This window comes from Mandrillus leucophaeus, unplaced genomic scaffold (genome assembly GCF_000951045.1).
Source record: "Mandrillus leucophaeus isolate KB7577 unplaced genomic scaffold, Mleu.le_1.0 Scaffold947, whole genome shotgun sequence".
NCBI lineage: Eukaryota > Metazoa > Chordata > Mammalia > Primates > Cercopithecidae > Mandrillus > Mandrillus leucophaeus.
The window spans coordinates 213,565-239,815 of NW_012110330.1; the positions used below are offsets into that span (position 1 = coordinate 213,565).

The 26,251-nt window shown below is 39.8% G+C and overlaps 1 protein-coding gene across 2 annotated transcripts in view; it reads left to right on the forward strand.

Moving 5' to 3' along the window:
• COPA (coatomer protein complex, subunit alpha) overlaps window positions 1–26,251 on the forward strand; it is a 53,865-nt gene that overhangs the window by 17,294 nt on the left and 10,320 nt on the right. The window contains exons 7-18 of one of the 2 annotated variants that reach the window (XM_011970376.1): window positions 869–978; window positions 2,977–3,076; window positions 11,415–11,550; window positions 12,069–12,151; window positions 13,203–13,353; window positions 14,652–14,718; window positions 16,038–16,113; window positions 17,958–18,040; window positions 18,711–18,850; window positions 19,425–19,510; window positions 19,600–19,765; window positions 26,008–26,170. In XM_011970376.1, coding sequence (XP_011825766.1) covers window positions 869–978; window positions 2,977–3,076; window positions 11,415–11,550; window positions 12,069–12,151; window positions 13,203–13,353; window positions 14,652–14,718; window positions 16,038–16,113; window positions 17,958–18,040; window positions 18,711–18,850; window positions 19,425–19,510; window positions 19,600–19,765; window positions 26,008–26,170 — 1,361 coding nt within the window. The remainder of the gene's footprint in view (window positions 1–868; window positions 979–2,976; window positions 3,077–11,414; window positions 11,551–12,068; window positions 12,152–13,202; window positions 13,354–14,651; window positions 14,719–16,037; window positions 16,114–17,957; window positions 18,041–18,710; window positions 18,851–19,424; window positions 19,511–19,599; window positions 19,766–26,007; window positions 26,171–26,251) is intronic. The other variant, XM_011970377.1, reaches the window with a different exon arrangement.

Consider the following 26,251-nt stretch of genomic DNA (forward strand, 5'->3'; position numbering starts at 1 on the left):
ACCACGCCCGGCTAGTTTTTTGTATTTTTAGTAGAGACGGAGTTTCACCATGTTAGCCAGGATAGTCTCGATCTCCTGACCTCGTGATCCACCCGCCTCGGCCTCCCAAAGTGCTGGGATTACAGGCTTGAGCCGCCGCGCCCGGCCTTGAGAGATGGGGTTTTGCCATGTTGCTCAGGCTAATCTGAAACTCCTGGGCTCAAGCGATTCACCTGCCTTGGCCACCCAAAGTGCTAGGATTATAGGCTTGAACCACCATGCCTGCCTCAAATGGCTTTCCTTTAAAGTTTCTTGAGCCTAGTCTGAAGATAGTGAGTTATCTCAGTTGATTGTTCACAGTCAGTTACAGATTGAACTCCTTGTTCCACTCTTTTCCCCATTCTCACTGCTGCACTTGACTAGTCTTTAAAAAAAAGGAAAAATTTTCTAAAATGATGGGAAAAAAGCTGCTATAAATTTTATGAAGTTGAGAGTAGAAATTGAATGTTTACCATTTGGGGCCACATTTCAAGAACACAAGAACACTGAAGAATGGAAAGTGGGCATTAACTGAAGCAGACACCTCTTGAGGTAAGATTTGCAGAAGAAGACGTTAAAGTGTGCCAGAAATTTGGGTCACCCTCCTCTGGAAAGAAGTTCCAGTAATGGATCTGTTTAAGTGTTAAGGGAGCAGAAGGGAAGATAGTGAATGTACTTCAATATTTTGAACATTTTTAGAAATAAGAATTCTTGAGTCTGTTTTCTTTCTTCAGTCTTTTCCATTTCTTTTTCTCTTCTTTTTCACTGTAGTTTCTGTGTTTCTGATACTGTGCTGTTTTAGATAACATTTATGTTTACATCTTTCATCCTGCTCCTTATTCCTTCAAAGGTCTAAGGAAAAAAAACCTGTCCCCTGGTGCGGTGGAATCGGATGTGAGAGGAATAACTGGGGTTGATCTATTTGGAACTACAGATGCAGTGGTGAAGCATGTTCTAGAGGTACTTATCTTTACAGCCAGGGGCTGGATATGGGCTGTCATCTTGAGAAAGTCACTATATGCTGTTCATTTATTCATTCCTTCAACAAATATTTACAGAGTGCTTATTAAGTGCCAGGCACTGTTTGAGGTACTAGAAATCAAACTGTGAGTGAACCAACAGAGAAATGAAGCTTATGTGCCACCTGAGGGAGAGTCTTATCACCTTATAAACCCAGTGGGGAAAGGGAGAAGGCCAGGCGCTGACTTCATCACCATCCCAAAGCAGAGCTCATTCTCAAGCTTTCTGTCAGGCAGGGCAGTAAGAAATTTAATCAAAGTTATTGAGAACCAGCCATGTGTAACTTTTGTGCAGGTGAGAAAACAAAAGCATAAGGGAAAGAAACTAGTTTTTCTTTAAAAAATGATCTAATCTTCATAGCTACCCACTGAAGTAGATATTATTATCTCTAGCAGACAAAAAAAAATTGAGATTTAGAGAAATTAAGCAGTCTACCAAAATCTACATGTATCTACTAAATAAATGTAAGAACTAAGATTTGAATTTGGATCTGACTGCAAAACCCAGGTGCTTTTCACTGCACTATGATATATCTCAATAATACTGCTAATTCAAAACTGCCTTATCCAGGATTCTGTCACAGTATACCATATAACTGTATAAATAGAGTATACAGTGTCTTAAAATCAGCAGTTCTTAAACTTTTTGGTCTAAAGATCTCTTTAGACTCTTAAAATTTATTGAGGACCCCAAAGAGTTTTTGTTTATGTGGGTTATGTGTGTCAATTTTTTACCACATTTTAAATTAAAACAACTTTTAAAAATGTGAAATGTATCAGCACACATTCTATTAGCTGTCAGAGCAATGATATCACGTATCATGTGCTGGGAAACTCTATTGTATACTCATGAAATAATAAGAATGAAGAAGGTAAATAGGCTGGGTGCAGTGGCTCACACCTGTAATCTCAGCACTTTGGGAGACCGAGGCTGGAGGATTACTTGAGGCCTGGAGTTTGAAACCAGCCTAGGCAACATAGCAAGATTTTGTAATTTTGTGTCTACCAAAAAAAAAAAAACAAAAAAAAACTGGGCATGGTGGTGCTCACTTGTAGTCCCTTGGGAGGCTGAGGTAGGAGAATCACTTGAGTTTGAGACTGCAGGGAGCAATTAGTATGATTGTACCACTGCACTCCAGCCTGGGTGACACAGCAAGACCTCATCTTAAAAAAAAAAAAAAAAAAAAGAATGAAGAAGATGACATCTTAGTAATATTATGAAAATAGTTTTCACCTTGCAGATTTCTTAAAAGAATCTTGGAGCTCCTTCAAGATCAGACTGAGATTTCTGCATTAAGTTATAAAATTTGTCGGCTGGGTGCTGTGGCTCACGCCTGTAATCCCAGCACTTGGGGAGGCTGAGGCAAATGGATCATGAGGCCAGGATTTCAAGACCAGCCTGGCCAAGATGGTGAAACCCTGTCTCTACTAAAAATACAAAAAATTAGCCGGGCATGGTTGTGGGTGCCTGTAATCCCAGCTACTTGGGAGGCTGAGGCAGAGAATTGCTTGAACCCGGGAGGCAGAGGTTGCAGTGAGCCGAGATCATGCCACTGCACTCCAACCTGGGCAACAGAGCGAGACTCCATCTAAAAACAATAAAAAATAAAATAAAATTTGTCTGGAGATACTAATAATGTTTTGTAGAAATAAGATAAAAATGGGCAAGTGAAAAACAAAGCAGAATATGCTAAATGCAAATGAGGCTGAGTTTGGGGTTAGAAATATGTATTTGGAAATTCACATGAGAATTTGGGGTAATATTGGAGGACAGACATGATAATTCTGATGCTCAAAATTTTAGAGCAGCATAGTCTCTTGAATCTATTCACATGAAGAATAAATCAGAGATATCTTTTACAACGTGTAGCTTGATTCATTGATTTGCTTTGAGTGACAGCTATAAAGATGTTTTAGAAGAACCACTCTTTTTCTACAGGGTCATGATCGTGGAGTAAACTGGGCTGCCTTCCACCCCACTATGCCCCTTATTGTATCTGGGGCAGATGATCGTCAAGTGAAGATCTGGCGCATGAATGGTGAGTGAACTGGTTACATTATCACCATATCTAGGAAATTGCCAGCCAGCAAGGTAAAGTAGGCAGGTCTTCTGGACTCTGACCAATTTTTCTACCTTAGGTGATTAATTAATGCTAATGCCAGGAGCATAGAAATTATTTATTTTACAAATAAAATATATCATCTTCACAATTTTTATGTGTACAGTTAAGTGGTAATAAATATATTTATATTCTGTTTTCCTCCCTTCATTTCCTTCTTCACCCTCCTTCCCATTCTACTCTCTATCTTAATAATATCCACTTTTTAGCTTCCACATATGAGTGAGAATATGCCATATTTATCTCTTTGTTCTTGCCTTCACTTAACACAATGGCCTCCTGTTGCATCCATCATTTTGCTGCAAATTACAGGATTTCATTGTTTTTTATGACTGAATAATATTCCATTGTGTGTGTGTGTGTAATTTTCTTTATTCATCCCTTGATGAGCACTTAAGTTGATTCCATATTTTGGCTATTGTGAATAGTGCTGCAGTAAACAAATATGGGGATGCAGATACCGCTTTGATATATTGATTTCCTTTATTTAGGTATATACCCAGCAGTGGAATTGCTGGATAATATGGTAGTTCTATTTTTAGTTTTTTGAGGAACCTCCATACTATTCTCCATTGTGACTATACTAATTTACATTCCCACCAACAGTGTAGGAAGGTTCCCCTTTCTCCATGCCTTCGCCAGCATCTGTTATTGCCTGTCCTTTTGGTGCAAGCCATTTTACCTGTGGTGAAATGATACCTTATTATGGATTTGATTTGCATGTCTTTTATTTCTGTATATATGTGTATATATTTCAGCATTTATGTTAAGGACACATTGATTTGTGTTTCTCTGGTAATTAGTGATGAGCATTTTGCCCAGACCAATATCCTGGGACATTTCCCCAATGTTTTCTTCTAGTAGTTTCATGGTTTCTGGTCTTATATTTAAGTCTTTAATCCTTTTTGTTTGATTTTTGTGTGTGGTGAGAGATAGGAGTTTCATTCTTCTGCATATAGTTACCCCGTTTTCCCAACACTTTATTTTATGTTCTTGGCACCTTTGTTAAACATGAGTTGGCTATAGATTTGTGAATTTATATCTGGGTCCTCTTCTTTTGTTCCATTGGTCGATGTGTCTGTTTCTGTGCCAGTACCACACTGTTTTGGTTACTCTAGCTTTCTAGTAAATTTTGAAGTCAGGTAGTGTGATGCCTCCAGCTTTGTTCTTTTTGCTCAGAATTGCTTTGGCTATTTGGGGTCTTTTGTGCTGCCACATAAATTTTAAGATTTTTTTCCTGTTTCTGTGAAGAATGTCTTTGATATTTTGATGGGGATTACAATAAATCTGTAAATTACTTTAGGTAGTAATTTACCCTGTCATTTTTACAATATGAATTTTTTCAACCCACAGGCATGGAATATCTTTCCATTTTCAGGGGTCCTCTTCAACTTCTTTCATCAGAGTTTTATAGTTTTCCTTGTATGGCCCTTTTACTTCTTTGGTTAGAGTGATTCCTGGGCATTTTATATTTTTTGTGGTTACTATAAATGGGATTCCTTGATATTTTTTCAGATTGTTCACTGTTGGCATATATAAATGCTACTGATTTTTTGAGACAGGATCTCGCTCTGTCGCCCAGGCTGGAGTACAGTGGCTCGATCTTGGCTTCCTGAAACCTCCCCCTCCCTGGTTCAAATGATTTTCATACTTCAGCCTCTTGAGTAACTGGGACTACAGGCGCACACCACCACACCCAACTAATTTTTGTATTTTTAGTAGAGATGAGGTTTTGCCATGTTGGCCAGGCTGGTCTCGAACTCTTGACCCCAAGTGATCTGCCCACCTTGGCCTCCCAAAGTGCTGGGTTTACAGGCATGAGCCACCGCACCTGGCCATGCTACTGATCTTTGTATGTTGATTTTGTATCCCGCAGCTGGACTGAATTTATCATTTCTAACAGTTTTTTGGTTGAGTCTTGGGTTTTTCTAAGTATGTAATAATGTCATCTGTGAACAAGGGTACTTTTTCCAATTTGGTTGTCCTTTGATTATTTCTCATACCTACCTGACCTGGTCAGGACTTCTAGTGTTTTGTTGAATAAAAGTGGTAAAAGAGGGCATCCTTGCCTTCTGGTCTGTAGACAAAAGGCCTTCAATTTTTTCCCATTAAGTATAATATTAGTTCTAAGTTTACCATATATGGCCTTTATTATTTTTTGGTATGCTCTTTCTCTACCCATATTGATCATAACTTTTGTTATAAAGGGATGTTGAATTTTATCCAATGTTTTTTCAGCATCTGTTGAACTATCATATGGTTTTTGTTTTTGATTTTGTTAATGTGATATATCATGTTTATTGATGTGTATTGAGCCATTCTTGCGTCCCTGAAATGAATCTCACTTGATCTTAGTGAATGATCTTATCAATATGCCATTGAATTTGACTTGCTAATATTTTGTTGAGGATTTTTGCATCTATGTTCATCAGTGATACTGGCCTGTAGTTTTCTTTTTTTATGGTGTCCTCGTCTGGTTTTGTTATCAGAGTAATGCTGGCCTCATAGAATGAGTTTGAAAATATTCCCCCCTCCTCTTCCTTTTTTTTTTTTTTTTAAGAGTTTGAATAGCATTGGCATTAATTCTTTAAATGTTTGGTAGAGTTCAGCAGTAAAGCAATCAGGTCCTGGGCTTTTCTTTGACGGAAGAACTATTATTAAGGCTTTGAGCTAGGCACTGGTTTTTAGAAGTTTTTCTGTTTTGTCATGGTTCAATCTTTTTTTTTTTTTTTTTTTTTGAGGCGGAGTCTCGCTCTGTTGCCTAGGCTGGAGTGCAGCAGGGCAATCTCAGCTCACTGCAGCCTTCACCTCCTGGGTTCAAACAATTCTCCTGCCTCAGCCTCCCAAGTAGCTGGGACTACAGGCTGTGCCACCATACCCAGCTAATTTTTGTGTTTTTAGTAGAGACGGGGTTTTGCCATGTTGGACAGGCTGATCTTGAACTCCTGACCTCAAGTGATCCACCTGTCTCGACCTCCCAAAGTGCTGAGATTGCAGGCGTGGGCCACCATCCCTGGCCTCATGGTTCAATCTTTGTAGGTTGTATGTGTCTAGGAATGTATCCATTTCTCGTAAGTTTTCCAATATGTTGGCATGTCATTCTTGTAATAGTCTCTAATGATTCTTTGTATTTCTGAAGTCTCAGTTGTTATGTTTCCTTTCTTATTTCTGATTTTACTTATTTGGATCTTCTGTACTGTTACCTTAGTTGGTCTAGCTAACAGTTTGTTGATATTATCTTTTCAAAAAGCAAGTGTTTCATTTCATTGATAGTCTGTATTTTTTTTAATCTCAATTTTATTTCTGTTCTGATCTTTATTGTTTCTTTTCTTCTACCAATTTGGGGTTTGGCTTTTTTTTTTTCTCTTTTTTTTTTGAGACGGAATCTCGCTCTGTCGCCCAGGCTAGAGTGCAGTGGCGCGATCTTGGCTCACTGCAAGCTCCGCCTCCCAGGTTCGCACCATTCTCCTGCCTCAGCCTCCCGAGTAACTGGGACTACAGGCACCCGCCACCACGCCCAGCTAATTTTTTTTGTATTTTAGTAGAGACGGGGTTTCACCGTGTTAGCCAGGATGGTCTTGATCTCCTGACCTCGTGATCCGCCCGTCTCGGCCTCCCAAAGTGCTGGGATTACAGGCGTGAGCCACTGCGCCCAGCCTTCTTTTTTTATTTTCTAGGTCCTTGAGATGCATCATTAGATTGTTCATTTGGAGTCTTTCCTTTTTTTTTTTTGACATAGGTGTTTATGTTATAAACTTCATTCTTAGTACTGCTTTTGTTATTTCCCATAAATTTTGATACATTGTATTGCCATTTTCATTCGTCTCAAGCAATTTTTAAATTTCCTTCTTAATTTTTTCATTGATCCATTAGTCTTTCAGGAACATGTTGTTTAATTTATATATGTTTGTATTTTCTGAGGTTCCCCTTGTTATTTATTTCTAGTTCTATTGTGTTCAAAAAAGATACTTAATATGATTTGTTTTTCACAATTTTTTCAAACTTGTTTTGTGGCCTAAAGTATAGTTTATTCTGGAGAATGTTCCGTGTGCTGATGAAAAGAATATTCTGTAGCCATTGGGTGAAATGTTCTGTAAATTTCAGTTAGGGCTATTAGATCTAGTGTGTAGTTTAACTCCACTGTTTCTTTGTTGATTTACTGTCTGATCTGTCTGTTTTTGAGAGTGGAGTATTAGTTCTCTTACTATTATTATATTGTAGTCTGTCTCTCCTTTTGGATCTATTAGTGTTTGCTTTATATACTTGGGAGCTTTGGTGTTAGGTGCACAGATATTTATAATTGTTATTTCCTCTTGCCGAGTTGACCCCTTTATCATTATATAGTGACCTTCTTTGTCTCTTTATAGAGTCAGGTTTCGTAGTCTGTTTTATCTGATACAAGTATAGCTACGCCTGCTCATTTTTGGTCTCCAGTTTCATGGAATGTCTTCTACCACTTCATTTTCAGTCTATGTGTGTCTGTATAGGTGAAATGGGTTTCTTGAGGGCAGCATATAGTTAGGTCTTCTCTCTATCCGTTTAGCCACTCTGTGCCTTTTAATTGGAGAATTGAGAGCATTTATGTTCAGTGATGTTATTGATAAGTAAGGACTTATTACTGCTGTTTTTTGCTTATTTTCTGGTTTTTTTTTTTTTTTTTTTTTTTTGAGGCTTCTCTCTTCCTTTTCTTACTGTCTTTTGTGGTTAAGTGATTTTCTTTAGTAATATGTCTTAATTTGATGCTTTTTATTTTTAGTGAGTATATTACAGGTTTTTGTGCTGTAATTACCATGAGAGTCACAAAAAAAAAATCTTACCGATAGAATAAGGTATTTTAAAGAGATGACAGCTTATTTTATATCACAAGAACAAAAACAAAGGCAAAAACACACTCAGGAATTATACATTTAACTCCATTTCTGCTCCTGCATTTTTGACTATCTCTTAACATGTTGCTATAGCTATTACTGATTTTGATAGATTTGTCTTTTGGGCTTCATAGTAAAGTTATAAGTGGATTGCACACTACCATTATAGTAATATAGTATTCTGGGTTTGTCTGTGAACTTAATTTTACATCTTGAGTTTTATATCTTGAAAAGTTTTCTTTTTGCACGTTAGTGTTTTTTTCTTTCAGATCGAAGAACTACTTTTAATACTTACTGTAAAGATGAGTCTGGTGGTGGTAAATTCTCTCACCTTTTGTTTGTCTGGGAAAGACTATCCTTCATATTTGGAAAATAAAATAATCTTGCTGGGTACAGTATTCTTAGATGTCAGATTTTTTCTTTGAACACTTTGAAAATATCATTCCTCTTTCTCAGCCTATATGGTTTGCATTGGAACATCTATTGCCAGACAAATTGGAGCTCCTTTATGTGTTCTTTGCTTCTTTTCTCTTGCTTATTTTTATTTTAGGATCCTTTCTTTGTCCTTGACTTTTGAGAGTTTGACTTTTATATGCCTTAGGGTAGTCTTATTTAGATTGGACCTGTTTGGTGTTCTCAGGCCTTCCTGTACCTGGATATTTCTTTCTTCTCAAGTTTTGGAAAATTTTCTGTGATTATTTTTTTAAATAAGCTTTCTACCCTTGCTCTTGCTTAGCTCCCTCTTGAAAACCAATCATTCTTTTTGTTTTTTGAGACAGAGTTTCTCTCTTGTTGGCCAGGCTGGAGTGCAATGGTGCGACTCTCGGCTCACCACAACCTCCGTCTCCTGGGTTCAAGTGATTCTTCTGCCTAAGCCTCCTGAGTAGCTGGGATTATAGGCATGCGCCACCACACCCAGCTAATTTTGTATTTTTAGCAGAGATGGAGTTTCTCCATGTTGGTCAGGCTGGTTGCAAACTACTGACCTCAGGTGATCCGCCCACCTCAGCCTCCCAAAGTGCTGTGATTACAGGCATGAGCTACCACGCCAGCCGATCATTCTTAAATTTGGTCTTTTGAGGCAATTTTCTGTTTCTTGTAGTCTTGTAGGTGGTCTCTGTTCCTTTTCATTCTTCTTTTTTTTTTTCTCCACTGACTTCTTTTTTTTTTTCTTTTTTTTCTTATTTTGAGACAGAGTCTTGCTCTGTCGCCCAGGCTGGAGTGCAATGGTGCAATCTCAGCTCACTGCAACCTCTACCTCCCGGGCTCAAGCGATTCTCCTGCCTCAGCCTCCCAAGTAGCTGGTATTACAGGCATCCACCACCATGCCTAGCTAATTTTTGTATTTTTAGTAGAACCAGGGTTTCACCGTGTTGGCCAGGCTGGTCTCGAACTCCTGACCTTGTGATCCACCCACCTCAGCCTCCCAAAGTGCTGGGATTACAAGTGTAAGCCACTATCACTGGCCTAACTATGTGTTTTTCAAATAGCCGGTCTTCAAGCTCACTGATTTTTTTCCTCCACTTGGTCCCGTCTGCTATTCAGAGTCTCTAATGAACTCTTCATTTCAGCAAATGTGTTTCTGTTTCAAGATTTCTGTTTGATTTATTTTCATTGTTTCAATCTCTTTGTTAAACTTCTCTGGTAAATTTCTGAATTGTTTTTCAGCCATCTCTTGGAGATAACAGGGTTTCCTTTAAACTACTGGTTTGAATTCTTTGTCAGAGATCAGAAATTTCTGTCATTTTAGGGTCAATCACTGTATTTTTGCTTTATCTTTGTCGGAAGGTTACGGTTCCGTGTTTGCTATTGTTACTTTTGGGTATACACCTATGTCTTTGTGTTGAAAGATTAGTTACTTATTCCAGTTTTCTCTGTTTGGCTTGCTTTAGTTTTTATTGAACATATTTGCTTAGCAAATCTTTACTGCTGGGTCACTTCCTCCTTTTTGACTTTAGGTGACACCTTAAGCCCAGGTTCACCTTGGCTTTAGTAAATGACCCGAGCATTGTCTGTCCTGAATGGGGAGGTCCCAAAGGGATTATCCCATCTGTGTGTCAAGCCTGGCTAGAGGTTTGTGTATGGGGGGACCTGTGGAACATACTTCCTGCAACGCAGTGCTACTTGGCATCCCCTTTGGCCAAGTAACAGAGCAAGTTTTTGGGGCTGGGTATGATAGTCCTGCCTCCCCACTTTCTCTCTGCCTGTCCTCAGGGATATTTCCTCTCTCAGGCAGTCGTGATGCCTCCCATGGGTTAAGTCAAGGTTAGATGTCCTGCCGGGGCACCCGGGAAGATGGGGAAGATAGTTGACCACCTCAGTCTTACTTTTTGCAGTGTAGAAACCATGAGTTGGGGGGAGGGGCATTGCAGATGTGGAAATCAGATTCTCTTACCATCTGCTCAGAGTTTTTTCATCTTTCTGTGGCCCTGGGAACTGTCTCATTGTCATATTTGAGGTCTGGGTTGTTGCTGATGAAAATCTCAGCCGTGTATATTTGTTTTGGGTTTTCTGTGGAGGGGAGTGAAGCCAACTTGTTTCTATACCACTGTTTTGCAACTGAAAGTATTCCTTCTTTCCCTTTTTTCCTGTGATGGTACCCTTGTTTTGAGGAGTATGAACATAGAATTCATCCATTCATTTGACAAATATTTATTGAGTACCTCCTTTGTACTAGACTTTGTTTAAGGCTCTGGAGATACAGTGGTGGCTAAAACAGATAAAGCCCCTGTCTTAAGGAGCTCATATTTGTTCTAAAATGGCAGCTCCTGAAGTGGCAGGTCCCTGAAAAAAAAAAAAAATTAAAAGGGCAACTAGGACAAATTGTTATCAGGACAGATAAAACAGGATAAAGGGATGGTGAATGATGAAAAAGAGGTGTTTGTTTTTTTGAGACAGCGTCTTGCTCTGTTACCCTGGAGTTCAGTGGTGCATTCATGGCTTACTGCAGTCTTGACCTCCTGGGCTCCGGCGATCCTCCCCCTCAGCCTCCTGAGTAGCTGGGACTACAAATGTGTGCCACAACACCCAGCTAATTTTTGTATTTTTTGTAGAGATGGGGTTTTGCCATGTTGCCCAGGCTGATCTCGAACTCCTAGGCTCAAGTGATCCCCCTACTTTAGCCTCCCAAAGTTCTGGGATTACAGGTGTGAGCCACTATGTACGGCCAAGGGAAGATGTGTTATAATCAATAAGAGGGTCAGAATGAAAGAACCAAGAAATGTAAAGATTAAGAGGCTTAAATGAAGGAGATTGCCATATTAGAAAGAAGTTGGAAATTTAGCATTCTATAATAGTACTTAGTTCTTGATTAAAAGGATGTCATATCTCCAAATCCTACAGTTATAGTAGTAGGGAATTGTGATGACCTAATTCTTTTTGTCCTTCAGAATCAAAGGCATGGGAGGTTGATACCTGCCGGGGCCATTATAACAATGTATCTTGTGCCGTCTTCCACCCTCGCCAAGAGTTGATCCTCAGCAATTCTGAGGACAAGAGTATTCGAGTCTGGGATATGTCTAAGCGGTAAGTTAGTCATCAATGTTGTGTGAACTTTCTCTTACTCTCTCTTTTAAAACTAGATTGGAATACTTCTTTATGTCTCTCATCATCTTCAGCATGTAGACAAATCAAATCATATATTATGAAAATTTGAAGAGACCTAGAGATCAGTCAACATTTACAAATTTTCCAACAAATAGAATCTCCACGTTTATTATTTTTTGCCTCTAAATTTAAACATTTTTTCTTCTTCCCCCTTTCTCCAGTTCTGTAGCTAGAGAAGTAAGAAATGCGGAATGAAAGCCATAAAATTATGCTGAAAAGGGGAGATCTATATATCATGATAATGTGGTCAGTTTTGAAGTCTCCTCTTTTTGTTATTTGGTAGAACTTGTCACGACTACTGTTACTTAGGATATGCAGTTTACTCTCCCTGATTTACATTTTAATCAGCTTGCTGGCTTACCATTTAATATTCTTGTGTAGGATGGGCTGAAGATTCCTAGGAAATTAATATTTTTCTTTTTGTGTACCTTTTCTAGGACTGGGGTTCAGACTTTCCGCAGAGACCATGATCGTTTCTGGGTCTTAGCTGCTCACCCTAACCTTAACCTCTTTGCAGCAGGTAAGGGCCATTTTCTCTCTTTTTTCTTTGCTTTATATAAGACTTGAAAGTGATTATTAGCTTTGTCTCTAGTAAATATATAGTAGGATGACAAGAAGAAGAAGGACTCTCAGAGCCACTTAGTTGAAGCTTTCCTCCTTTTTTTCCTCCACTTTATATGTACATAAAATGATGTATGGTGAAAAATGCTTTGAAGAAAAATTAAAGTTAAGGGAGATAGAGATGGATAAGTATGGGGACTACTGCTTTATATTGGGTGTTCAGAAAAGTGAAAGGGTGTGAGGCAATGGGAACAGGAAATGCAGAGACTGTGTTGTGAGAGGTGCTTAGTGTGTCACCATCACATGCTAAGGAACACCGAAGAAGCCAGCCAGTTGGAGCACAGTGAGTAAGGGACTAAGTAATAGGTGAGATCAGGCCAGATCGTGTATTGCCTTCTATGCCATGGTTAGAACTTAATATTTTATTCTGAATAAACGGAAAGCCATTGGAAGGTTTTGGGCAGGAAAGTGACATGATCTGGTTTATATTTGGAGAGCAAACAGTAGGAGAACAAAAGTGTAAGGGTTCTCTAAGGGACGATGATGCTAGTAGGGAAAGAGCAAAACATTTTAAAAAACAGAATCATAAAGGGTTTTTAAACTAACATTCATTTTTTCAGTAAATACTTTTTATACTCTTTTTATATGCTAGAGACTGAGGAAGGACAGAAATTATAATTTCTGCCTTCAGGGAATTCATGTTATAATGTGGATGATGGACCTAAATGATTACAGTGCAGGATGATAAGTACTGTAATGGAGGTTTGTACAAAGCATTAGGGGAACACAGAAAAGGGCAGTGTGAATAGTATTAGAAAAGGATTCACAGAGAATTATTTAAATAAAGATTCCAAGAATTGTGAGAATTTAGGCAAATAAGAGATGTATTCAGGTGTCTTGTCTTTTATTAATAGCATACAGATATAATCTTCATCCTTATGTATCTCCAATTTCCAGGCTTTTTTCTTGCCTACAGCTTAATTCTTTCTCCTCTTCTCCCTGTCCCCCAGGCCATGATGGTGGTATGATTGTGTTTAAGCTGGAACGGGAACGGCCAGCCTATGCTGTTCACGGCAATATGCTACACTATGTCAAGGACCGATTCTTACGTCAGCTGGATTTCAACAGCTCCAAAGATGTAGCTGTGATGCAGTTGCGGAGGTAAATCGAACTTGTTTCTTTCCTCCCAACCCTCTCATCTGTCACCCTGATACAACTCCCACAAACAAGACTCTTTTATTTATTTATTTACTTTTATTTATTTATTTATTTATTTTATTTATTTATTTTTTTTTTTTGGAGATGGAGTCTCATTCTGTCACCCAGGCTGGAGTGCAGTGATACGACCTCGGCTCACTGCAACCTCCACCTCCTGGATTCAAGCAATTCTCCTGCCTCAGCCTCCCAAGTAGCTGGGATTACAGGCGTGTGCCACCACGCCTGACTAATTTTGTATTTTTAGTAGAGATGGGTTTTCACCATGTTGGTCAGGCTGGTCTCAAACTCTTGACCTTGTGATCTGCCCACCTCGGCCTCCCAAAGTGCTGGGATTGCAGGCGTGAGCCACCGCACCCGACCAAGACTCTTCTTTTAAATGACGTTTTGGATCTCGTATTCTGTCACAGATGGAATCCCCATTAGATGAGCCTGCTCAGTGTAAACCCAATGAGTGAGGGAGGCAAGGAAGTGGTCATGAGTAGAATGAGAGTTCCCTTCTTAAGAATGCTAGTGACCATGTGGATGGAAAATCATTCTGCCACAATTTGCTGGGTCTCTTGCAAGCCAGAGGAAGTTTCTTGATAGAGAATGGCCCAAACTGATAACAGAACTTTTTGCCTTTATTTGGCATTTCTTGTCTTTAACTGTCCATTGCCTTCCCTCAAAAAGCACACAGCTCTGAACCAGAATATATGTCCCTGGAAACTCTTAATTCTGAAGATATGATAACCTCTGGAATGCCTGGCAAAAGGAACTGTCCTTTTGAAAAGTCAGCTGCATCAGCATGCTGAAACATTAATGGTGGCAAACTTTGGCATGAGGGTTTGATAACCGCCCTCTAGCATCACTACAATAAAAAAATGGGTTTATGTGAACACTCCAAGGGACAGGAGAAACCAGCCAGAGACAAATCACATTATGTTACTGTGTGGTGTCCACTGCAATTATGTGTAGGAATTTCAGTCCCACTCACTACAGTGAGTGCTAACCCTACCTACCTTCTATTGAATAATTTGACTTCTACTGTGGCTTACTTTTTAAAACTGTTTGTTCAAAGCTGAGCTAGGGAAGTTGCCAAGCCTTAAAGGAAGAGAATACAATATTCATTTTACTCCTGATTATAAAAGTGATGAGTATATAGTGTAAAGATTGGATAAGTAGGAGGTGTGGGGGTGATTCCTTTCTTCCTTCTATTCTTATGTGTCTTCCCTGTTTTTTCCTTTTTCTATATATATCTCTAGTGGTTCCAAGTTTCCAGTATTCAATATGTCATACAATCCAGCAGAAAATGCAGTCTTGCTTTGTACGGTAAGTAACCTGTGGCGCCCTCCTAGGTTCTCCCCATTTTCCATAGGTCTCTTTCTTATGCCCTCAGGGAATCTCTAATGGCTTCTTAAAAACTATTTAATGGTCACTTTGTGAGAGCTGACACAGTAATCACTCAGAGACTCAAATCAGGTAGGTTTCAGTTGTCGTAAACATATTGAGCATTTGTGAACTGCCTATCTTTCATAAAGCTGAACTTAATGGAGCATCAGGATGAATGACCCAGATCACTAGAAATAATTTGAGAGAATGTTTAGGCTATATATATCCTATGGAAAGAAAATGTTTACCTTGATCCCTTCCTTTGGGTGAAAATAGAAGAACTATGATTTTGAGAGGGAGTTCATGTCAGTGGGGTTGGCTTCAGAGTCATCAAAGAGTCCTCTCTGTTTCTTGCAACAGAATTTGAAAAAAAAAAAAAAAAATTACATTCTAATTTTAGTGCCCTGGTGGCCAAGTTAAAAGGAATGAAGTTATATGTCTTTCCTCATATAACTATATTGTCTAATCTTTTCTTCTTTAATATCTAGCAGTCCCATATTCTGACAGTTTTCTTTCATGTTTTTTCTTTTCTTTTCTTTTTTTTTTTTTTGAGACGGAGTCTCGCTCTGTCACCCAGGCTGGAGTACAGTGGCCAGATCTCAGCTCACTGCAAGCTCCGCCTCCCGGGTTTACGCCATTCTCCTGCCTCAGCCTCCCTAGTAGCTGGGACTACAAGCGCCCGCCACCATGCCCGGCTAATTTTTTGTATTTTTAGTAGAGACGGGGTTTCACCGTGTTAGCCCGGATGGTCTTGATCTCCTGACCTCGTGATCCGCCCGTCTCGGCCTCCCAAAGTGCTGGGATTACAGGCTTGAGCCACCGCGCCCGGCCTGTTTTTTCTTTTCTTCTTTTTCCAATAAACATTTGCATTCCTATAGTGTCTTTTCTTTGGTGTCTTTTTTTTTCTTTCCAGTGGTTGAGTACTCCGTTGATGAGTCCTCAGGGTGGGGTACCAGAATATCAGGGTCCTAGTCTGCTAATTTGTGGAATAGAGAGCAGTTCTTACTTTCATTCAGATAATATCTGCATCTTTGGAAGATAAAGAAAATAAAGTGGCATCAGTGCCGAGTTGTTTGGCAAAGAGCCCTATAATTCATAGATGTAGAAACAGTCAAATGCCCTCTGGGTGAAGGGTAAGAAAAGTATGGTTTCAGATTGATGTCTGTGCAATTGAACTGTTTTCTCTGTCAGAGTAAACTGGAAAACTGTTATCTTGGGTGCTTCTCACTAACATTTTAATTTCCCCTTTTCTTCTACAGAGAGCTAGCAATTTAGAGAATAGTACCTATGACCTGTACACCATCCCTAAAGATGCTGACTCCCAGAATCCTGATGGTAGGTGTTCTTTTTGTCTAACCCACTCTGCTTCCGGCTCTCCTCACCCGCATCATAACTCCTCTTCAAGTTTTTCACATTCTATCCGCAAGCCATGGCCACATCACTCATGTCTGTTGGCAGGTGCTGCTGACAGTTGCATCAGTGGCGACCATGGTGTGAAATATTCATGTTCCTCCTCCATTTTATTACCCCAGCTAGATATATATATTTTATAATTTGGTTATTAGAAACTCTCCATTTTCTCTTTCAGCACAGCATGTTATCCTAGTTTATTGTCAGTTGATACGACTTTCACCCTGGTAGTTTCATTTATTTAAAAATGTGGTTCCAATCTTACAATGCCTCATCCTGGGACTAGGGATTTATACTCTCCCATCCACATCCAGATTCGATTTGCTTCCTTTTGCGTGTCAAAAAGATGAGGCTGCTAATAGCCCCACACCCCACCTGGGATCCCAGGATCCAGCTGAGACTCCTGCCTACCTCTTCCATCACCACCATCCCTTGTTGACGTCCTTGTGATTAGAACTTGCTGACAAAACATTCTCAGAATGGATTTGACTATTGCCTATGGTCCTTTCAGTGCACTTCCTCCAGCGGGTTTATAGCTAGTACCAGATCAGAGATTTATTCTGCAGATCCCCACTCTTACTGGCATACTTTCATGATATTTTAGACCCCATCAACAGTTTCCTGAGAAATAATTTACTAGCTGGGTGCCACTGGGTTATTATTGTTGCTAATCTATCTCCTCTCTTTTAAATGTGTTCATAGTGAGAGAAAGAAAATATATTTGTGTTTGGTATCCATAAGTCAAATTCTCCCTTATAAATTAGTTAAGCCATTTCTGACTAAATCTTATGGTTTGGTACCTCCCAACTCAGCCCTTTGCTTTTTTTTTTTTTTTTTTCCCCATCCGTGTTTACAATTAATAGAATTTAAAATATTTTGTTTTGTTTTATTACCACTTTTATTTTCTGTACTTCATTTTTTGAGGGAGATAATAATAAAGGAGCAGCCCAATGGTGGGCGACAGTGATAGGCTTGAATAATGCAGATTCCTGGCCCCTGGAAAATGGGAATGTTAGTTTTGATAATAATTAGTTTCATAAATTGCCTGCCCTCCAGATGCCAGGGGCAAGACTGGCCAACATGTTCTCTCCAGTTTTCTGCTGGTCTAATAGGTTAAAGAGTATTTTGATGCACCCTTCTGTTTATTCTTCTACAAGTTTCCCAGAGAATGGAGTGTCCATTTCAAAATTCTAATAAGCCACTGAACTGAGAAACATTTTTTAACTCTCGTCAAGTTGATAAGAATGGTCAGTTGACATTTACAGAGCAACAGCTTGGTTCTAAATACCACCCAGCACCAAGCTCTCCTGTCAAGATTTAGTTGGGAGTGCTCTGCCCCACCCTGCCCTACTAGGAAGTCAGCATTTGCATGTTAAAAGCAGCAGAGCAGCTGCATCCTGGGGAGGGGGTCCTATGACACAGGCTTGCTTTGCTGCAGCTTGGCCAGGGAGGCCCTGCTCGTTAGCTTGATGGAGTGTGCTGTCTCCCAAGATGGGCGGCCCTTCTGCCAGTACATGATGTTGGCTGAAATGCAACCACTTGGCCTAGAGAAAAGAGCCTTGGCAGGGGTGGTGGTTGGTGTTTGGAGGGGACTGGTGGGGAAAAGTCACTCAATAATAGCCCCAGGTTATGGCTGAATTAGTTAGGAAGCAGCTCAACTGGCAAAGCCAAGATGGCATCCAGCAAGACTGGCAGCTCCATGGCACCCGACTATGTCACCTGCCAGTGACTCACCACATGCTCCCACCCTTTGGTTTTGTTCTTCTCAGCGCCTGAAGGGAAACGATCCTCAGGCCTGACAGCCGTTTGGGTCGCTCGAAATCGGTTTGCTGTCCTAGATCGGATGCATTCGGTGAGTTAAGACTAAAAGCGGAAACTAATTTGGGGAGTGTGGTGGCAGCGGCCTGTGTATTGCAAAATAAAGACCATTGTTTTTTCTATTCTCCCCCGAGCAGCCGTGATTCTCATGTATTGGCTATAGCTCTGTCTGTAGCCCTACACTAAACCCTCATGGGGGAAAGGCATTAAAACTGATTTGATTGGGTTGATGATTGCTGTGGCTCTGGGTTTAAGAACCAAGCTAAAGTCACTGTTGACTACAGGAGCCCAAAATGCATCAAATCTGAAGTGAATGGGCTGGATGAGGAAATTTCCCTCCTTGTTCTGCTGTCTCCATTGTTATTTGAAATGTAATAGGTCCAGCACAAGATAAAGCACGCTGAAGAAAATATTTAACAAAATTTAAGCCCCAGAAACACTGTTTTCTCTCTGTTGTTCATTGAGAAATTCAGACTTTAGTTGGGACTTCTCAGAATGTTTTAGTTGGAGGAGAAAAAATATGTATTAAAGACCTTAGAGAAGATCTTGGTTGGCGTGGTCTGTCTGCAGTGGTCATTGACATGGACAGGACAAAAAATACTTGTTAATTGACGCTGAGGAACAGTTGCTGAGAGACATCATCAGTTGCCATCATCATCTATACACACTTCTTCTCTTGACCCCATCTTTAATACTTATTGCAGCTTCTGATCAAGAATCTGAAGAATGAGATCACCAAAAAGGTACAGGTGCCCAACTGTGATGAGATCTTCTATGCTGGCACAGGCAATCTCCTGCTTCGAGATGCGGACTCTATCACACTCTTTGACGTACAGCAGAAGCGGTAACATATCAGGTGCCCCTAAGCAAACAGCCATGTAGTTGGGGAGAGTGGACATCTTTAGTGGGAACCTTTTTCCCCAAGTGAGTTTGTCTTGTTGCTTGGCCACTTCTTGTGCTCCCAAGACTCTTTGTAGTAACTTTTCCTTTCTGTGATCACTCTCCATCCTGCACATCCACACTAGCATTACAGCGAGAGTCTTGGTTATTTATCTGTTTTTACAATACTTACCTGAACAAAGCGTGTTCTCAGGGCTTAGAACGAGAGAGACACAGATTAATAACATAGTTCCTATATTTAAAGGAGCTTACAGTCCAGTGGTGAAAATAGACATACACAGATTCCCTAACAATACAAGGAAATGAGGGAGAGGGGGTTGAGGAGGGGGAAAGTGCACAGTGTGAGCCAAAATGTTTAAGTCACTGAGCTACTATGTAGAAATTACATTATTTTGTGTAATTAGTATTGCATTAAGAAATTGGGGTTTACATTAATTAGAGGGTGCAGTTGATGTAGATCATAGCCTGAGATAAGGGAAATAGATCCATTCATGTTTGCACATCTCTGTCTATCTCAGGACTCTGGCATCTGTGAAGATTTCTAAAGTGAAATATGTTATCTGGTCAGCAGACATGTCACATGTAGCACTACTAGCCAAACACGGTGAGTCTTCATTATATCCACCCTGATTTAGAGACCAGTCCCTCCCACCCCCGTTCCTGCCAGTCTACGGCACTTACCCTATCCAACAGAACACTCATGCCCTTTGCCTCTTACAGCCATTGTGATCTGTAACCGCAAACTGGATGCTTTATGTAACATTCATGAGAACATTCGTGTCAAGAGTGGGGCCTGGGATGAGAGTGGGGTATTTATCTATACCACAAGCAACCACATCAAATATGCTGTCACCACTGGGTAAGTTAATTATCTGGGATACAGAATGGGAGAAGGCAGCTTCCTGAAATCACTGTCCTGTCTTGAGATGTAACTGAAGTCCTCAGTGAACTTCCTTCATGGAAAAGTCTTACCTGGCATATATGTGCAAAGGGCATCAGAACATTCTTTTTTCAACTTTTTAAAAATTGAGAACCCTAAAACAAATGTAGACAATTACATAAAAAAATATATAGAATAACAAGTTATGTAGTGAACATCAACATAACTACCACCCAAGTCAAAAAACAGAACAGTGCTGGCACCCCAGAAGCCCTTTGCCCTGTGGTCACAACCCACCCTGTTTCCACCAAAAATAACATTCCAGTTTTTACAGTTAATTTCTTCCTTGCTTTTCTTTATAATTTTACTGCCCTGTGTTTCTTGGTATGATTTAGTTTTGCCTGGTTTTGCCTTCATATAAATGAAACCATACTGAATATATTATTTCATATTTTGCTCAATATTTTGTAAGATTCATCCATCTTGTAGCTCCAATGTAATTATTTTCATTTTTGTATAATTATATGATTATACCACAGTTTGTCAGTTCTACTCTTTTAAGGAATATTTGAGTGAATTCTAGTTTTTGGCTTGTGTGAACAATGCTTAACATTCTTTTACCTGTTTTCTGGTGTACATGTACATACATTTCTCTAGAGTGTATCCTCGGAGTAGAATTGCTAGGCCATAGAGTATGCATATCTTCACATTTATTAGGCAATGTGAAACTGCTTTTCTTTTTTTGTCTGAAGTGGAATCTCACCCAGGCTGGAGTGCAATAGTGTAATCTCGGCTCACTGCAACCTCCGCCTCCTGGATTCAAGTGATTCTCCTACCTCAGCCTCCCAGGTAGCTGGGATTATAGGCACGCACCACCACGCCCAGCTAATTTTTGTATTTTCAGTAGAGACGGGGTTTCACCATGTTGACCAGGCTGGTATTGAACTCTTGACCCTGTGATCTGAAGTGCTGGGATTACAGGTGTGAGCCACCGCACCCAGCTGTGAGCCACCGTGCCCAGCTGTGAAACGGCTTTTCAAAGTGGCTGTACCAATTTGCATGCCCCCCAGCTTGGTATAAAAATTTCCTTTTGGGCCGGGCGCGGTGGCTCACTCCTGTGTCCCAGCACTTTGGGAGACTGAGGCGGGCGGATCACCAGAGGTCAGGAGTTCAAGACCAGCCCGACCAACATGGAGAAACCCTGTCTCTACTAAAAATACAAAAAAATTAGCTGGGCGTGGTGGTGGGTGCCTATAATCCCAGCTACTCCAGATGCTGAGGCAGGAGAATCACTTGAACCCAGGAGGCAAAGGTTGCAGTGAGCCATGATCGTGCCCTTGCACTCCAGCCTGGGCAACAAGAGCGAAACTCTGTCTCAAAAGAAAGAAAGAAAAAATTTCCTTTCTTGCCTTCTTGACCAACACTTGGTTTGGTGAGACTTATTTTTGTCCATCTGATGGATGTGTAATGGTATCTCCTTGTAATTTTGTTTTGCTGTTCTCTGTTTCCTAATGAGATTGAGCACCTTTTCATCTGGCCATCCAGTAGGATTTCCTCATTTGAATTCTGTTCAAATCTTTAATCTGTCTTACATTATCTTTCTTTTTTGGATGTCTGTCCTTTGTCAGGGCTACATGTTGCAAATATCAGTATCTCCCCTTTTGTAGCATGTCTTCTGATTTTCCTTATGGTATCCTTTAATGAACAGACAGTCTTAAAACGTAGTTAAGTTTATGAATCTTTATTTTTTATGGATATTAGGTTTCATCCTATTTTAAAGATCTTTATTGACTCCCAAATCATAAAACTATTCTTCTGTATTCTTTTGTAAAAACATTGTAACTTTGCTTTTTATATCTAGGTCTATAATCTACCTGACATTGATTGTTATGTATGCTGTGAGGTATAGAAAGCTTAATCCCACCTTTTCCATAAGGACACTCAACTGCTCAGCAGCATTATTGAAAAGACCACTCTTTCTCCATTGTTCTGCAGTCTCATCTTTGTCATACATAAATCATGTTTTCAAAAATGCAAGGATCTGTGGTCTGTCTCTGCTCTAATTCCACATTGTCTTAAATAATGTAGCTTTATGATAAATCTTCACATCTGGTACAACACTTACTCTGATCCTATTTTGTTTATTTTTTGAAAGTTGTTAGGGTATTTTCAAGGAAATTATGCCTTTTCACATAAGTTTTGTTGTCGTTGTTGTTGTTGTTGTTGTTTTGAGATGGAGTCTCGCTCTGTTGCCCAGGCTGGAGTACAGTGGCGTAATCTTGGCTCACTGCAACCTCTGCCTCCCAGGTTCAAGTGATTCTCCTACCTCCCCAGATTCTCCTGCCTTATATGCGCATGCCACCACACCCTGCTAATATTTGTATTTTGAGTAGAGATGGGGTTTCACCATATTGGCCAGGCTGGTCTCAAACTCCTGACCTCAAGCCATCCTCCCATATTGGCTTACCAAAGTGCTGGGATTACAGGCGTCAGCCACCAGGCTCAGCCCTTCACATAAGTTTTTAAAGTAACTTGTGAAATTCTTGGCCGGGCACCGTGGCTTAAGCCTGTACTCCCAGCACTTTGGGAGGCCGAGGTGGGTGGATCACGAGGTGAGGACATCAAGACCATCCTGGCTAACACGGTGAAACCCCGTCTCTACTAAAAATACAGAAAATTAGCTGGGCGTGGTGGCAGGCGCCTGTAGTCCCAGCTACTCGGGAGGCTGAGGCAGGAGAATGGCGTGAACCTGGGAGGCTGAGGTTGCAGTGAGCTGAGATCGTGCCACTGCACTCCAGCCTGGGTGACAGAACAAGACTCTGTCTCAAAAAAAAAAAAAAGTAACGAGAAATTCCACACAAAAACATTTGTCATTTTGTTTGGAATTGCATTGAATCTCTATATCAGTTGGGGGATAACCACCATCTTTACAGTCCTTACAGTGTTCAATTTCCTAATCTGTGAACTTGGTATAGCAGCTCTTCATTCATTTAGGTCTTCTGAAACATCCTTCAATAAAGTTTTGTAGTTTTCCCTATAGAGATCTTGCATTTCTTTGGTTAGATTTATTAGACACTTGACGGTTTTAAAATTCTGTTTGTAAATGGATATCTATTTAAAATTTTAATTTTCTAATTTTGTTGATATTTAGAAATATAGTTAATTCAATTTAAATACAATAAAATCAATTTAAAATTGATTTTATTTTAAGGAATCTTGCTAGACTCTTATCAATTCTAGGATTTATATTTCCTTTACAAATAATCATAGTATCTGTGGGTAATGACAATTTAGATTCTCTTTCAAGTACTTATATATTACTATATTTTTCTTGTCTTACTGCACTGACTAGGATCTCCAGCAATGTTGAGTTAACATAATGACAGCAAACATTCTTGTCTTATTCCTAACTTAAAGGGCGAACTTTCAGTGTCTTAGAATTATGTGAGCTTACAGTAGATTTTTAAAATGTATTTCCCTTTTCTGTGAAGGAATTTTGCTATTTCTTTTTGCTAAGAGTTTTTTTTTTTTTTTTTTTACCTTGAATGAATGTTGAATTTATTTATTTATATATATTTATTAATTTAATGTAATTTAACTATTTATTTTTGGCAGAGAGTCTCACTCTGTTGCCCATTGTGTAGTGGCATAATCTTGGCTCACTGCAACCTCTGCCTCCTGGGCTCAAGTTATCCTCCCAGCTCAGCCTCCCAAGTAGCTGGGACTACAGGCATATGCCACCATGCCCAGCTCATTTTTGTATTTTTTGTAGTAATGGGGTTTCATCGTGTTGCTCAGTCTGGTCTTGAACTCCTGGGCTCAAGCAGTCGGCCTGCCGTGGCCTCCCAGAGTGCTGAGATTACAGGCATGAGCCACCATGCCTGGTCCAAATGTTAAATTTTATTAGATAACTTTTCTGCATATACAGGTTGAGTATCTCTTACCTGACATGCTTGAAACCAGAAGTATTTTATATTTCCGATTTTTTTCTGATTTTGGAGTATTTGCGTTACTGATTGAACATCCCACATCCAAAAATCTGAAGTCCAAACTGCTCCAATGAACATTTCCTTTGAGTGTCATTTCAGTGCTCACTTTTGGATTTTGGAGCATTTCAGATTTCCTGTTTGGGATGCTCAGTCTGCATTGAGGTAGTCATACAATTTTCCTCCTTTCATTGATTAATGTAGTGAATTAAATTGATTTTTTTTTTATTTTTTATTTTTTATTTTTTTTGAGACAGAGTCTCACTCCAGGCTAGAGTGCAATGGCATGATCTCAGCTCACTGCAACCTCCACCTCCCGGGTTCAAGCAATTCTTGTGTGTCAGTCTCCCAGGTAGCTGGGATTATAGGCGTGAGCAATTACGCCTGGCTAATTTTGAATTTTTAATAGAGACGAGGTTTTGCCATGTTGGTCAGGTTGGTCTTGAACTCCTGACCTCAGGTGATCCGCCTGCCTCAGCCTCCCAAAGTGCCGGGATTACAGGCATGAGCCACTGTGCCCAGCTGATTTTTTACGTTAAATCAACATTATATTCCTGATATAAACCTAACTTGGTCTTGATATTTTTACCCTTTTCAAATATTGCTAACTTTAGGTTGCTAATATTTTGCTGATGTTTTCACATATTTATAAGTGAGATTACCTGTAATTTTCCCTTTTCTTTCTGTCCTTGTTAGGTTTTAGTATCAAGGTTGTGTGAATTTCATAAAGTAAGCAAATAATGTGTCTTTTTCTGTTCCCTCAATGAGTTTGCATAAGATTGGAATTAATTCGTCCTTGAATATTGGTTAGAATTTGCCCTTGAAGTCATATGGACATAGGACTTTCTCTATGGGAGGATTTTAAAAATTTGATTCAGTTTATTTAGCTATTACAGGACTATAGGTGTTTTCTATTTATTTTTGAGTCAGCTTTGGCAAGTGTTATTTTTTAGGAGTTTGATCCTTCGATCTGCCTATCTATCTATCTATCTATCTATCTATCTATCTATCTATCTATCTATCTATTTATTTTGAGTTGGAGTCTTACTTTGTTACCCAGGCTGGAGTGCAGTGGTGCGACCTCGGCTTACTTCAACCTCCGTCTCCTGGGTTCAAGTGATTCTTCTGACTCAGCTTCCTGAGTAACTGGGATTACGGACATGCACCACCACACCTGGCTAATTTTTGTATGTTTAGTAGAGACGGGGTTTCACCATGTTGGCCAGGCCAACATGGTGAAACTAAAAATTATTGGGTTCTACATGTATATATTAGGAGAAACTAAAAATTAACAAGCACTCATCTCAAAAATGTTACTGTTCTTTTTAAACCAAAGAAAGTACTTAGAAGAAAATAATAAAGCCAATAGTAGAAATTAAATAGAAAACAAAAATACAATAGAGAAGTTCAATAAAGGCAAAACTTGAATAAAATTGATAAGCCTCTCATGAGGGTAATTCAGAGAAAAGAAAATAGTATGAATGAAAAAGGGGATATCACTACAGATCTTGCAGAATAAAGATGTAACTTTTTAAGAGAATCAAACTGGCCAGGCACAGTGGCTCACATCTGTAATCCCAGCACTTTGGGAGGCCAAGGCAAGTGGATCATCAGGTCAGGAGATCAAGACCATCCTGGCTAAACGGTGAAACCCTGTCTCTACTAAAAATACAAAAAATTAGCCGGCGTGGTGGTGGGCACCTGGAGTCCCAGCTACTCGGGAGGCTGAGGCAGGAGAATGGCGTGACAGGGGGCAGAGCTTGCAGTGAGCCGAGATCGCGCCACTGCACTCCAGCCTGGGCGACAGAGCAAGACTCCATCTCAAAAATATATATATACTTTCTGTTTTTTATTATTTCTTTGTCAGAACTCTTCACATATACCTCTCTTCTACTTTCAATTATAGCTTATAAAGGAGTTATCTGTCCATAATCACCTACTGATTATATATAAGAACTTAAGATTTAACTGTTAGGTCTGATTCCTATAGCCATGTCTGTTACTCATCTTCTAGGATAATAGTATATAAAGAAAAATCATGCCATCTACCCCATCATAGAAAGAATACGATAAATTTGGCATTTAGTTCTGCTCTTTTTTGAATCTCTTCCCATCTATATCATTGTTCAAATGGCACTTGACAAAAGACCGTTTCCTAGGTGTGTTCCATTTCTTCACAGGATGGATTTTCCCTCTCACTTACTGAAAGTTGTGCCATCTACCCTCTGTTCTTAGGGACCACGGGATCATTCGAACTCTGGATTTACCCATCTATGTTACACGGGTGAAGGGCAACAATGTATACTGCCTAGACAGGGAGTGTCGTCCCCGGGTACTCACCATTGATCCCACTGAGTTCAAATTCAAGCTGGCCCTGATCAACAGAAAGTATGATGAGGTACGAAGTGAGGATGCAAACTAGAGTATTAAGAGAGGCAGCACTCTTTTTTTTTTCTTTCCTGTGAGTGATGTCTACTTC